The sequence below is a fragment of the Haemaphysalis longicornis genome, unplaced genomic scaffold, assembly GCF_048455015.1.
Source record: "Haemaphysalis longicornis isolate Haplotype H1 unplaced genomic scaffold, Haemaphysalis longicornis Haplotype H1 scaffold_1, whole genome shotgun sequence".
NCBI classification, from domain to species: domain Eukaryota; kingdom Metazoa; phylum Arthropoda; class Arachnida; order Ixodida; family Ixodidae; genus Haemaphysalis; species Haemaphysalis longicornis.
Genome location: NW_027526203.1, coordinates 418303720 through 418319220, shown reverse-complemented (window position 1 = coordinate 418319220; position 15501 = coordinate 418303720). Strand labels below are relative to the sequence as shown.

The window sequence follows — 15501 nt, the reverse complement described above, 5'->3', positions numbered from 1 at the left end:
GAGGGGAATATTGCCTAGGACAGTTACGACCTGTAACAGGAAAAAAAAAGTATTTTGTGCCTAATAAGTTTTTAGATGCAAGGCATCTCTTTAACTCGCCTTGTCCCGCGTTGTCGCGGCGTAGTCCGCATCCCTCCCCCATTCGCCTCGCCGCGGCAGCTGCGCGCTCCGCCGCTCTCACCGCAGCGCCATCTGTGCGTCAGCGCGGTCAGCGCGCAGCTTGCGCTCGGCTGCGCTCGCTCCCGTCGCCGTGCCAGCTGTGCGTTAGCGCGCAGCTTGTGCTCGGTTAACACATGCGCATGCTCTGCTATGCGATGGTCGTCGCAACCGTAACAAGCACCGGCCACCCCGATAACAGAAATGCTAGCACCAGCGAAGACAAAGCTGCGAAGCGAAGAGCTCGTGATGCCTAACTCATAACGGAAACGCAACGGCAACCCCCGATGCGTCGCATCTACCCCATGGTTCCCCTCGCGGGAAGATGGTGTAAATTTTTTTGTTCCTGCCCTAAGCAGCGCTAGTATTAAACCAAGAGTATAAAACATAAGTATATTTGTCCTTTTTGTAAGATGACACGTCATCACCTCGCTACAAAGGGGAACCAATAACAACTATCAATCATCGTCATCATCCGTAAGTGAGTATGCTTGGCCTGACAAACGCGCGCCGGGGGCGCTGGTCGGTCGCGGAAAGGCACGCACACGCGAGCACTGGGCATTTTCTTGTTTTTTTTTAACTGCTGGCCTCTCGCCGCAATCTTGGCCAATCTCCCTGGGTGAGTATGCATTCTTTGTGCACGGCCACACGGTCCGTGTTGGCTCTCTGTACCCGTTTCCCTTCTCGATCCCTAGCGCGATGAGCGTCGAAGCGAGCTGCCTCCGCATCGGGCGTGCGGACGACCCGTGGCCGACCCATCCCTGCGACTGAGCCGGCACACTTCTAAAACGGACTATTTTACTACCTCCTAGCGCATGCGAATGACGAACGCACAGCCCTATATCGCGGACAGAGCCATAACTAGCGAGTGTCGCGAGAATTGTGATTGCGATAGCCAAACTGTTGCCACGATTGCGGCGAACGCTGGAGTTTTGTTTTTCTTCATAAGATATATGCTTGGCTTGACAAACAGGCGCCGGGGACGCTGGGCGGTCGCCGCGGGGCAGGCACACACGAACGCGACATTTCCTTGTTTTTTTAATTGCCTGGCGGTCGCCGCGAGGTGCGCGCTCACATGCGCTCGGCATTTTCTCGGTATTTTTAACTGCGGGCAGGGAAAATAACGATTTGATAAACAGCTTCGCTGTTAAAATTCCTCTTTGTCTTAACAGCAATGATACCAAGTTTACAAAACCTGTCGCTGAGCTAGTTGGTACATACTTTAAGAAAGAAGAAAACGTGACCGCAGATACGTGGACGAAGAAAACAAGGTAAGACATATACAGGCGCCAATCGCAAAATTCAAGTTTATCGCAAAAATCCAACAACTGAGCTAGATATCAAGGCAAACAGGTGAAGCAGTGGTTACTCGCCAGCAGCTTTCTCGCCCAGCTCTCAAGACGTAAGAGCGATTTGTTTGCGTGATCGGCGGCCACCGGCCAAAGCTACCGCCTAGAAACATGACTGGGCGATTGTAGTGTTGCCTCTAGTTCCGTTTGACATGATCACTTGAATGCTGACGTGAAGTTAACGCACCGATAAATGTTTTTTTTTCAGCATTATCTCTATTGCGTAACTGTTGACGTCATGCATCGCGAAATTTGAAAGTTTTTTAAAAATATTTATTGCGTTTTTTTTTTGGTTGACAAAATGTATTACGCGGCTGAAATGAAGCTGAGTGGGATACCTAAGGCTACTTATTTCAGATTAAACGAGGCTATATTTTGTTTTCACGACCCCTTTAAGTAGCGCGGCGATTGCGTTCATTCTGCTCGCGGCGCCGAGTTTAGCGGTGGCCCCTTTCCAGCTGTGCGCTGTTATGAGCTGCACACATTGTCATTGCTCGCCTTGACACGCACACGTATCGTTTGCTCGTATCACTTCGATCTGCGTAATTACTAGGCAAGGTGGACTGGAGGATGGATGGCTGAATTTATTTGCAATTGTATGGGAGCATGTTGGCAAGTGTTGCCGTGGGCCTCTCCGCAACATTGAAGCATTTAATGTGCTATAATGAAAAATATAATAAATATGGGATAACAAAATGAAATGTGCGAATGAAGTAAGACACAGTAATAACAATGATTCATGAACGCCTCAGGCTGCAAACTACAAGGAGAGAAGAGGTACCGTATAAACCGGATTATAGGTCGACCCGGTATATAGGTCGACCCCCTACCTTGAGGTGGGAAAAGTTGACAAAAAAATAATTCGGCACAGAAGCGCACTCACAATGTCTATATTTATTTTCGACTCCTGTCCGTCACTGCCACTCACTATGCCTGCCGAAGTCACTCGTCCGAGCTCTCAGAGTCGTCCAAGGATGACTGCTTCGCACTGTCATCATCCATGCCATCAGGCGCGTTGCTGATGGAGCACTTCCTGAACGCTCGTGTAACCATGTCGTCGGGCAGCGACTGCCCAGAGAAGGACACCCAGCTTGACACGGTCGCAACCGGCCCGTATAGGTCTTTTGTTGTCGCCGGCTATCCATTCATTGTACAGTTCGCGGAGACCGTCCGCGCATGGCCTCCGGAGCGATCGTGAGCGAAGTTCCCGGACGAAGTTCCCGGACGAAGTCCGCCACTTTGTTCTCCAACTCGGGGTGCACCGCTTGACGTCCACGGAACGATCGGTTTCGGGGGTTGCACGCGCACAGCTTAGCTTTCTGGCTTCGCCAGTACCGCACACTTTTCTCCGAAACGCCTAACTGGCGTTGCGCCGCCATATTTCCATTCTGCTCGGTGACTCAATCGCCGTCAGCTTAAACGCCGCGGTGAACTGGCGTCGACTGCCGCCACTCATCTCGGAACAGAGACGTACAGAAATGTACGCACGCACGCACAATAAACGAGTAAAAGACGAAAAACTAGAGAAAAGCGAAATCAAATAAAGGCCTGATAGTGCGAGAGAGCAGTCCAACACGAATGGCGATGGCGACGGACTGCGCTTGCACATTGTTGCCAGACAACGATTTACATTCTGCCAATGACCGCTATATAAGACGAGGGGTGACTTTTGTGCGGATTTTTTTGGAAAAAAACTCGACCTATATTCCGGTTTATACGGTAGAACGCTTCGAGAATGTACACGGCTTTACAGGACCTGAAACGCAAGCGCGCAAGCGCGCAAGCCGAAAAAAAAAGAAAACTGAATTACTTGTGATATACACGAGGCGGGTAAACAAAAAAAAAAAAAAAAAGACAACGCGCAAGATATCACTGCGGTAGGCAGGGCAGTGTAAACGACACGTAGGTAAGTGCCAAGACCACTTGGTGTAATGGGGGTCGGGCTGCAGTGAATAAAGACGTCTGCCTTACACCGGACCACCGTTCACCTATACGGCACACAACCGACGGGGTCATTTTCCCTGAGTTCGCTGTGTCACTTCACGTGCAGCATTTATCGCTCGATATAAACGTGCCACAGCTCGTCTTTACTTCTGCCAGGGATTGCTCCCTGAACAAAAACAGCGATAATTTTACAACCTGACAAGTATGAGAACGCTGCATGACCCAAGGTTCCATGCCGTCGGGGGCCACTTCAACTTCCCGTCGTAGGGCGGGCACAGTTAATGGCGCAACAGTAATCGTTCCCAGCGGACAATACAATGCTTAGCGAGCTCCAAGCGTTCTTCTTAGCGCGTCGAGGATTAGCCGGAACAAAAGAGTCATTTAAAGGCGAATGCTATCTCAATAAAATGTTACATAGACGGGGAAGCTGTTCCAAGTACTAAAGATGAAGTTGTCCCTGTGTGGGTCTTTCTTAGCTCAGCGCATATTGTTATGTAGATCTTTTAAATTGCTGTGTGTCCTCGGTCCTGTGAAGCTCCGCAAACATACGCTTGCAAGTGTGATTGCTTGGGCGAGGTGGTGTAACTTGATGCTTCTGGAAAGTGCCAACTTAAACCCGGTACAATGGCAGGGGGGGTGACGACACATAGCCCTTTGTGTCATCGTCCCTTTGTTCACTATAGATGTAACATAAGCTGCTTGTTATGGCCGCATCACACAGCCTTAGTAGGACAACCATCTAACACTTCGTTAACTAAGGCTACATTACGTAGTAAGAGATCTTCAGATTACAGTTGTTAGGTGGACACTAGCTTTTGTAATGTGAGTTACAAACAGCGCGGGAAACAAGACGACAGGATGGGCACACAGACACGGCGCTGACTAATAACCGAGTTTGTGCGGTTATCAATCCGTATAATGTGATCTTTCACTGCTGATTAAATCCGCAAAAAACCGCGCCGGGTGAGTGACAACGGGGCTGTATCAGAGCAATTGACAGTGTCATATAAAATACTCGAAGCGTTATAAACTTTCGCACCGCAGATGGGATGAGAATTCTGCCGTGCCGAATCGCGCGCGCCAACTCAGTTCGAGGCGGAGTGGCGCGCAGCCACCCATGGAAACAGCACGGGGGCCTCGTACGAGTGCTCCGTAAGTGTCGAGCGCTGCAAACAACCGGCGAGCGGTGGAGCGTGCTATGTTCTGAGCTGCAGCAGCGCGAAAGCCATGTGTCGATGCGCTCAAATGAAAACGGCCGGCGTGTGCTAGTTTTGCACGCTTACACGCGCTTCTTAATCGTCATGGTAATGAGCACTGCGACCTAGTGGAGGTTTGTTTTTGTAGCAAAACCGTGCGATGATTGTGGGAATAATCGGTGATAATGATAATTGAATCCGCCCTGGGGTGGACAGTCATGCGCATAAAATATGGTTTTCAGAAAGTCCGCTACTTTTTAGCGCAAACGCATTGAATTGTCAATCTTGGTGGCTTAAAGGGAGAAAAAAACCAGCCAGTGTCGACGCCTAGTTTACGATTTGTTCCGAAAACTGTGAACCAGGCTAGGCATTTTAGGCAGTGCAAGCCTTACGTTTTGTTCTGCCCGGTGTCACATCTCAGACCCCATTTTCGAGTTGAATCTTACGTCGGTCCTGGTAATTTGTTAACTTTGCGCCTTTAGATGCAGCAATTGGCCATACAGGTGCGTTTTGGAATGCAGAGCCACGAAGTGTTTGTAGCCTGTAGGTACATTTCCTGAATCTTAATATTTATGACTGATAATGCTGTTTATTAGTTTTTGTATCCAGAATTACCGCAATTTTGTAATACGGTGTCCCCGTCTTTGGGGTGCTACGTCTGTCTCATCACTAGCGCCACACAGGCACCCAGACCTAAATTCGTTCCTAGCTACTTTGCCACTTTGTCCCCCTTCTGTTGCCTCGACCACCCACCCCCAGGCCCCCGGCTTTCTTCTTATTTTGCAAGTCGTCTTCGACAGCCACACCCTTCCATATCTAAATGTGAGCGCGCTGTCGTAAATGAGAAGGCCTGCTTCTACGAAGCTGTTGAGCAATCTCTTTAGTTATTTTGTTCGGGAAAATCAGAGAACTTTTCAACACTGCCGAACACTGAAGCATGTAATACTATGAGGGAAAAAGTATATTAATTCCCTGTTAGCTTGCTACAGATCTTCATATTTCTAGCTGGTTTAAGGAATTCGCTGATGGTGACTTGTAGAGAGGGAGGAGGAGGCGAATTTTTTATCTAGCAAAAAAAAAAAAAAGAAAGGAAGGTGTGTGGCGTCCCCGTTCAGGAGGGGAAAAATTAAAAAAATAATGAGATCTCTGCGAAAGTTTCTCAGTGAATGCGAAACATATATTTGCTCAGTCGCGTATAGATACTCTCCGTGATTTTTTTCTTGCTTAATAAAGCGAGTATATAATCGCTTCTGAAATCACGAATAGCCACCACCAACTCTCCCAACCGTCCAAATCACACCTTTGAACGTCGGGATTGCTGATGCGGACAGATCTGCAGCGAGGAAGTATTTTTTGTATAGGCGTCTATAATGGCCGTACGTCAGCCAGCGCAGATACGTCTGCAGTCTGCTTTTCGTGTAGGACTTGATCTTCGTTTCTCAATACGCATCGATGGGAACCTGGAAATTGAAGGCTGCCTTATTTATCGACTGTTAGAAGTGGCCTGCACACGTTTATGTTGGTATCCGTCGACCATCCGTCACACTAAGAAATCTCCGCAGGTGGGCTTCACCACAACGCCCCATACATATGCGCTGTTATCCGAGCGCAGATTCTGTTTTGTAGCGTGAGCTACACTGGCCGAGGTTGAGCAGTTTCGCGTGGCTCCTGGAAAGCCGTGCTGCGCAAGCGCTGCACGTGGCGGCCCGGTCCACTTGATGATCATGCGTGGGGTGGCCAGGTGTGGAACCGATGGCTCGTGCGTCATAGCAACACCCTGCTGCGCAAGCGCGGCACGTGGCGGCCAGGTCAACTTGATGATCACGCGAGGGTTGGCGGGGTGTGGAACCGATGGCTCGTGCGTCGCAGCAACACCGGCGTGCGGCTGTGGAACCGCACCCCACGCGTACAGCGTCTTCGACGACCTCCGTTCCGCACGTGGCGGCCCGGTCCGCTTGATGATCATGAGAGGGGTGGCCGGGTGTGGAACCGATGGCTCGTACGTCGCAGCAACACCGGCATGTGCCTGTGGAACCAGCTTAGCTCTGGGGTGATTGGTGACGCTGCGCCGGAGCCGCTAGATAAATATACATGTGTCACATAATGCGTATACCGTGTGTGTGTCATTGAAGCAGCAGTAAGCATGATAATCAAGCCAATCCTAGACAACCAGGAAAGCTAGGAATAACCAGCTGAACCTTAACTCACGCTACGTATATCCTGGCATAGCCGAGCTAAGACACTGCTATTTTTTTTTACTCTAATCGCGCGCTAGGCCTCGTCATCGCCAAATTCGCACATTTTTAGAGGAATATACCCTTCTGTGCATGTGACGCTTTGTGGGAAAATTTCCTGCCACTCCTCGAGTGTCTTGTGTGCCAGCAACGAAGATCACGCTGTCGAACTACCTGAATCAACTTGGCGGCCGCACTTCCCATTTGTTGTAGGTGGTCATGTAGGAAGACCTAGCCGTAGTTTCTCGGGTTATTGTTGTTGTTAAGTAGTTTGGCTGGTCATTTAAAACCCGCCATTGTTAAACAAATGTGGTGACGCGTTTTGCCGCATTTTGCCCTATGTTTCTTTATGGTCAATTCCTTTATTACTAAGCTTGGGCTTTATTTAGAATAATTTTCCTCTATTTTGTACACTGGTGCTGGATGTGCATTTTTGTCGCGCGCCTCCATTTGAATGTGTGTGTATTGAAATCCATGAGGGTGAAGCCTTGGGCTAGTTGACATGTCATGAGTACTTCAAAGCAGCATTAGGCGTAGGCAGAAGAAAACGCAGCGCGGATTGACGACTCACTCGCAGGTCAGTTGACTCAGAAGTCAGGTCTATGCTTGGAACTTCTTCTGTGTTTTTCCGTTACCGCTATTTTCAAGCCTTCAAGTTTGTTAGTAATTCTCTTTTTTCGTGTGTGTGCACCCAGGAATGCATAGGTTGTGTAAAAATGTAGGTGAGAGCGTAATAACTCTCAGATAGCTTTAATATGCAGTGTGGTGATTTTCATTCCTTGTTGTTACTTGTTGGTTTTACGGGTCTGCATTTTTTATTTTGCTTTGTGGTTAGATCTTTTCGCATTTCCCTTGCTCCCGCACGTCTTTTACATTAATTCAGTACTTTACAATCGTTCGTTGCGAACAGGCGCAGACCAGTGTTGCCAATGATCCTTCGATTCCTACAAAAAAATAATCTCTTGATTAAACCACTTACTCACGGAGGATTAGGCCTGATAAAGTCATCTGCAGAACAAACCAACCAGCACGACGGCCAAAAAATAAAGACATTTCTTTAATGTGCATCAGTTTGCCGCAAATATTCTCCAAAACTGAAGCGCCGTTGTCCATGAGTTTCAGCTCAATTTTAACACCCACATCAAGGCAGGCGTGAGCAAGGCTGGCAAGCGCTTGTTTAAGTGGCGGAACATTTTCAGCTCTAACACTGCCTGTAGTCGCCGTAATATTCGTCTATTTTCTATTTTTGTTTTTGTCTACAATTTTATCGGTGGAAGAGTCGGCTGACTAGCTCAAACCCGGATCATAAATTAAATCTTGGGGACCGGGCGAGTCAGGCCACCCAGACCGAGGGCCTCCTAGACTAAGGAGGCTCCACACCCGGTGTTCAAGAAAACAACTTTGGCTGCTCCAATAAACATTTATTCCTCCTCTTTGTCTAGAGTCGTGGCGAGAGGTTTTAAAAAAATAGAATGTCCGCGTGAAGGGCAGTAGAGGAACGAACGAGAGGAGCTGTTTTCGATGCAACAACAGGAAATAATTTACTTATATACATGTATATTACACGCTGAGCACCTACGGAGACGAACGAAGGACTGAACAAGGGTGGACAGATGTGGACCTTATGCTTCCTGGGAATCACGAAGTCGCAGCACATACGATGCTCACACGCAAAAGCGAAGCCACTGGTCGGCCGTTTCCAGTTTCGTACCTCGGGAGGCCTGTAAGAGAAGACGCCAGACATTAATAGCACTGCCCAATTATACATCTACCGCCCCTTTGGTGAAAAATCCCAAACCATGTACTGCAGTAGCTGAAGTCAACAAATGCGACGTACTGGGTCCTTTATCGCTTTACCAGTTATCTAAGAATAGTTAGAGCTGAACAAGGCATTTATTGTACCCCTCATGCAGAATGCAAAAATGAATCAAAAATCAAATGAATTAGGTTCCCAATCAGGTGCTATGAGCCATAACAAAAATGTCTTTATTATTTTAGCAGTCAGTGGCGCACCCCTGATTTGCTTCTCCCCTACGAACGGTCAATCGAGTAAATCCGCCGTATGATGGGGCCCAGAATGCAATTTTACCAAACATTGGACCTGGTATAGGACATTTCAAGCGCGACGTTTAGTGCTGCGCGCAGTGCCACGGCGCAGATGAGGTTGTTAACAGAAATCGCATGCTACGCCGTCTTCTTCTCTAATGTCATTCGCAGAGTTTTGTAGTACAAAACATCAGTGAAGAGACTTTCTTGGTCGAACTACCATTGAAAGACTCGATTATATAGAAAACTAACACAGCGTCTTCGCCGTGCTAACTGTGTATTTTGTCAGTTGTGAAGGGTGTTATTTTGTTATTTAAAGGCAGAGCTTCTACTAAGATGCTAAAAGTATCGGGTGAAATAATGTTTAGTAGGTATCGTATTATCGTACAGTGCAGCCATGCTAGGAAAAAAAGCCAGAGGGCTCTATGGCGTTTATTTATTTATTTATTTATTTATTTATTTATTTATTTATTTATGTATTTATTTATTTATTTATTTATTTATTTATTTATTTATTTATTTATTTATTTATTTATTTATTTATTTATTTATTTATTTATTTATTTATTTATTTATTTATTTATTTACTTACTTACTTACTTATACTGTCCACCCCAATGGCAGGTCATTTTAGAGAAGGAAAAAGAGACAGACACAACAAATACAAGCATTGACGTTTTCGACAACTTGGAAAAAAAACCGTAATCACACGTTCAGTGCTGTGCGAAGTAAAGGTAACATGAACTTTCTAGCATCAGAGCTCTCAACACTGTAAAGCGGCAACGTGTTCCATTCCATGCCTCGATTAAATCTGAAAAAAAAAAAACGACTTGCGAAAGACGTTATCATCATTATTACATTTATTGAGAGAGATAGAGAAAAAGGGCGAACTGCCGCGTGATGATTTAGGCGGCTGCTCAGCTAATCTGGAGGCTGGCTGTGGTAAATTCTTTTATCTATTTTGATTTGGCCTTGAACTTTATGGAAAAACAGTTTTATGCGTTGATTTTGTCTGCTAGTTTCTAAGGATTCTAAGCCGCATTCTAAGCAATAACCTGGTAACTGAATCAGTCCTTTCACACTTCCTTCCAGCAGACCACTAAGGGCTGTCAGATTTCGTATAAATTTCTCCTTTCTTCTAAACGCCCTTGTTCAATGGCCCTGTTGCAACGCGTAAAATGGGTGTTCCATGCATATCACAAAAAGTTCCCGTCGTTTGTTAATTTTACTTTTATAGAAACTTTGTATAACGGATGTTTTTTTTAATCAGTGTATGCTTAAACCCAAGCAAGGTGTCTTCTGCGCCTTCAGTACATTATTTTAATATAATAAGAGGTCACTTTGGTGGGAGTAAAATAATCATTGTTTATTAAGCTTTTGATCACACCCAGGGTTCGGCATTCGAAAGGTTAGGCAATTATCTAAGACTAGTTGACCTCGTCCAGAGAAAAAAACAGCAGGTTTAAATTTCTATTCAATTACGAAGTGGTAGGATATTGAAGAAACTTGAGACGGCAGTTTTCGTTGAATTTTTTTATACGGAAGTATTTTTCGCGCTCGAAATAAAGCTGTCAAATTATAGCCACGAGCATACGTGTATTATTACAATATGCGGCTCATAAGCTAGCTAACGTATTGGTCAGGTTGCAGGTGTCCCACTTGCACGCCTTTAATAGGCCAAACGCACTTGCGGCCGATTTGTTTTAGGTTATTCGTCAGTTTTCCCGCTTTTTAAAGGGTCAGAAAACCTATGGCATTAACGAAATTTCCACAAAAGCTTCGCTATTTGGGAATCTCGAAAATGGAATCCTTAATATTTATTTCGCAAAAATGTAATGTGTTTAAATTCGAAAAATACTTAGATTATAAAACCTAAATATTAAGCTACGTTTCAACCCTTATTCAGCCACTTATCCAGTTTCCATTATCCATTATCCAGTCAACCATTATCTGACAAAAATTCAGCATTTCAGTTTTCAAGGATCGCATCGAGTGAACGCGAAACGTTGGAATACGTGAGATATAGACAGCTTGCTTCTACGGTTATAAAAAAAACATTTTTTTTCCTGTTGTCGATGGACGTTAAAGAAAACATATTTTCCAAGACCCTTCGCGATGGCCTGCCCGCAACGACTATGACCAACAACAACTGTCTGGCCCACCGGAAAACTAAGCAACGTGCTTGCACCAACAGCTGCGGCAGCGCTTCGATGTGACTGAAACGCGCGAGAGCATACTTTGGGGCCATCGGTTAGGCGGGCGGGCTTCTAGCCGTGGTATCCATGACCGCCGCTGACGCCGTAAGCAGGAACGTGTTTTCCGTTGGCCGAGTGGTAAGGCGCGGCCGCTGGGAGACTCGTCTTGGTGCCAGGCTCGTTGGTTTTGACCATAGCTCGGAAGCCCCACTTGTCGGCGACATAATGCACCTGGCGGTGGCGGCCGTCGATGTCCCCCAGGTAGTAGGAACCATGCACGGGGCCGTACGCTGAGCCTGCCTCGTGGCGGCCGTTGACGGCGCCGTAGCCGTTGACGATGTCGTAGCCGAAGCGATAGTGTCCGTGGTCCTGCATGACGTGTCAGTGATTTCCCCACGAAATAAGACATTAATGCAATGTAAGCCCAGGTAACCATAATAACGATGCTCCCTACATTAAACTCTACTAAAAGGTAAGGCAGCTGTTGCCATGATCAGCTGAAAGAAACATGTGTTGCTACCTGGACAAACTACTCGACACTTCAGGCGACCTAACACATCGACATTACGCATATCACATCTATCAAAACAAATCGAAAGAAGTCCACATCCCGAAAATGGCAGCAACATGGTATAACTGTTAACTCTTAGTTAATCGTACACTTCATGGGGCAGAACATTGAAAAATTAGAAAGGTAGGCTTACATCTTGTTTTCGGTACTGCTTGCTATGTCCTCCGTGCCCGTGACCTCCGTGGTAGCCCCCAAGAGCAACCGCCACCAAGGCAAGCACAATTATAGCCTGAAACTGAGACAACAAAAATAATTCAGAGGGCATAATAACCCCGCAACACCGTCCCTTTTAATGAGACATACGTAGCAGCCCATCACATAATTCTATATTTCCAGGGGAAAAACGATTATTAAAGCCATTTCTAACAGGTTGTTTTTAGTGTACAAACTTATAATAGGAGCGTTACATATAATAGGAGCGTTACAAAGAGACTTACAGATCGCTCGTGGAATCATATACAATTACCACTGTTCGCAATGTTTTCGAAAGTGCGTTTGTGTCTACAAGCGGATTGAAACTAACGTCGTTTGCAAGCCGTTATCACAGGCATTTGTAACTTACAAATGTCAATAGAATAGTACCTGGTCATACGAATTTTAACGGGCAAACATGACGAAATTTGTTATAGGTAGGCGGATTAGAGCGAGAGGTAGTGCTCCTTTCCCCTTACGCAGATGCATTTGGAGAAGTGGCAAAAAACAACGAATGTCGTTTTCAAACGATTTTGAAAGGTAGCTTTGACTTCAGCGGCTTAGTGAAACCTTGCATTGTTTTAGATTCCTCATATCGCTCTAAGGGAACACACTTTCAGAAAAGCCTGCTGCCGGCCGTGCCGATGGAATATAATTGTAGGGGAGTACACTTAAAACGGTACATTAAACGAACTGAAAAAGAAATTTGTACGAACAGACTCGAAAGGGGCTTAGCTAAGAACTGAATTTCATTTGCTTTGACGTTTAGAAGTTACACGGACAGTCAAGTTCTTTTCCCGCAACGCTGTACTAACTTATGAATATATGAGTGACATTGAGTCTGAAGCAAGCGACGCCCAGATGCCCTGGGATTGTACCAAATATCCGCACGGTGCTAACTCCGGAACCCTCCCGCCGCGGCTGTCCTCTGCCATGTGCAGCCCCAGCCTCGACGATCAACTCTAAGCCGTCCAGCAGGCCTCTGAGGCGATGAAGTGGCAGGACTTCGACGTCCCTAAAAGGACGAAGAGAACCATCGGCGACGCGGGTGACTTAGGCCCGGTCAGCGAAAGCTCTGCACGCATTCAATAAAGTTTTTTGCCAACCAACCAACCAACCAACCAACCTAAAAACCTCTGGAGGTGCGCCAAGGTATTCTTCCTAAATAAAAAGCAATCAGAACTCCTGGAACTGATACACCATTGTCACCAAGAACATCCTCCATTTCAATAGACCTTCTCTGGGCTCGAAAAGGGCGAACAAGCGAAGGACGGCAGAGTAATGTTCTATTTAGCATGCTTGCCAGATGATGCGCTTAATGCTTTCCTCCGAAGGAGCAACAAGATGTTCAGTCAGCTTGATAGAAACACTGAACATTTAACCTTGGCGGGGTAAGATTTTATAGAGTATCAGCTCTTTAGTTTCGACAGAGTCCTTCAATGCTTCCCCTTTTCACTTTTTAGTTATTCTCCGAGTCACGAAATTCCCGTTTTGGCCAGTAGAGACATTTTATTATTCCAGAGGGACAATCTATCGCTATAGAAAGATTTCCTGGATTTCCAGGAAGATTTCCAGGGAGGCCTGTTGAGCCGCTGGTAAAACGAGCTCACCTCAAGGGCAAATAGGTAAATAGATAGTAAGTAACGTACTAATGGATCAATAACTCCCACTAACTTGATTATTTTTTCGTTTGGAAAATTATCAGACGCTCGGAACAGTTTTGTGGGTAGATAACTACACCAGTTGCGGTTTGAGGCATTTAGCGTCTCCGCAGCAACTTCCTTTTTTTTTTTTCAGCTTTCCCACTTTATGCCCTCAGCATCCCTAGTCACAATCATCACTTAAGATTTTTATTAATGCATTTATTGAAGTGTTAGCGGGTTCCATTTCTTGGAGAAAGGACCTTCAGATAGAGTTTACGGCAGCTATCCTGCGCCGGCGAAAATCACGAACTGAGAAAAACTCATGAGACCTGGTCGAGGAAGTAATTTGCTATAACACGTGTTTTCTCAAAAAAAGAAATCACTGCGTGTAAGCATCATGTGTCAAGTGTGCTAACGATGAAGCAAGTGCGATAGAAAACTGTGTTCAGCATAATGTTAGCACACCATTTTCGGCCTAGATTGCTTCTACACTCTAAGGTAATCCCGCCGTTTACCTTCCCCACAATGCACTCGAGTGACCAATCCGCGCAGCCAAGAAAGCAAATTCGTCGAATGACAGCAAGGCTATGATAAAATGTTATCTGCGTTAACGTTAAAATGTTGCCTGCGCTGTGATGCATTGCGCATTGCAGAACGTCATGCTTGCATTGCGTGACGCCACAGCGCCGTCGGGGCTTTTCATTAGGTGAAATTTCATTGTTGGATGCTGGGATTGGTCAATCAAGTGCTTTGTGGTGAAGCCGAACCACGGGATTGCCTCAGAAGGTATAGATGCAATGAAATTACTAGAGTTATACAAACGCCCTTTCCACCTAATTCCGCGCGCAATAAGGAATTGCTAGCACCTATACCATAAACGACAGTAGAGCCACGTAATTCTTCAAAACTGGTCTTAGAAATAATTTTACTTCGGCCTCATGACTGTCATGTCCACGCGATTACCACACGACCTCTACGTTTACACCTCTTCCTGGTGTCTCGTATTCCTGGGGGTCATTGGGATTGCAAATTTCCGTACGAAGCCATATACCACACGCGTGGCATAGATGACATTTGTGTTCGACCACAGCTGCGTTATTCGCCACCTGCTCATTCTGCACTGGCTTGTTCTAACACAGTACTCCACCGTCGTCGTCCTATTACGGAATTGCCAGGATTCGGACGGGAACCGTATAATAAATTTGTATCTCACACTTCCTGTCTCTAACACTGACTAACCTCACGAAGTTTACTCTTTTCAGTTAACGGTTGGCCACAAGAATTACTCTCATAGCGATAAGTGACAGCCCCCTAGATACTACTACAGCGCTTACCTTCGCGGTATACTAATTCTTGGCGTGACACTGCAGTTACAAAAGGAGCTGAATCCCGCAAGGGTGTTGTTGCCTCCGGTCCAATTGCAGATTTTGTAGATGCAGGCCTGTTCTCAACAAATTCTGCACTTGGCCGGCGGGAAGCGAGCGGCGTACGCCGTTGAACGAGTGAAAAACGCGAGTGAACCCACGATGTCGCCTTCGCGCACGCCTAAGTGGAGCAACGGAGGAAACGCACTGTCGAGCAAACTTCCTACCGCGCACCGGCCCGCCCACGGCCGCGCGCTCTGGGCTCTGGACGGTGAATTCAGCGGCGGGCACTGTGAACGGTGACGGACTTGGAAAACACGGCTGCCGGCGAGCGCTGCCCTCACCTGAGCGACCATGCTTGCAATGTCGGCAGTGGCTGGTGCGGATGAATTGGTTTGCGCTCCGCGCTCCGGTTTTATAGCTGCCCCAACCGTTGCTTTCCCTTTCCAAAAGCCACTGAGTCGTTGCGAATTCTCGTTTGTCAGGTGCTGATTTTGGTAGAATGTTTTGAAGTCGCCCCCTGCCAATCTCGCTTTGCCGCCGCCAATCTGGCCGGAGGGGTTGTTAGCTCCTGAAAGAGACCAACTCGAGACGTTTCAACATCACGCCGC

The 15501-nt window shown here is 46.6% G+C and overlaps 1 protein-coding gene across 1 annotated transcript; it reads right to left on the bottom strand.

Moving 5' to 3' along the window:
* Positions 1 to 11168: 11168 nt before the first annotated feature.
* On the bottom strand, positions 11169 to 15246 carry LOC144172717 (adult-specific rigid cuticular protein 15.7-like). Its single transcript, XM_077701333.1, has 3 exons — positions 15235 to 15246; positions 11825 to 11920; positions 11169 to 11489 (listed from the first exon to the last, which is right to left on the bottom strand). The coding sequence occupies exons 1-3, from the start codon at positions 15244 to 15246 to the stop codon at positions 11193 to 11195; spliced, it is 405 nt and encodes a 134-aa protein (XP_077557459.1). The 3' UTR covers positions 11169 to 11192.
* Between the last annotated feature and the right edge of the window lie 255 nt (positions 15247 to 15501).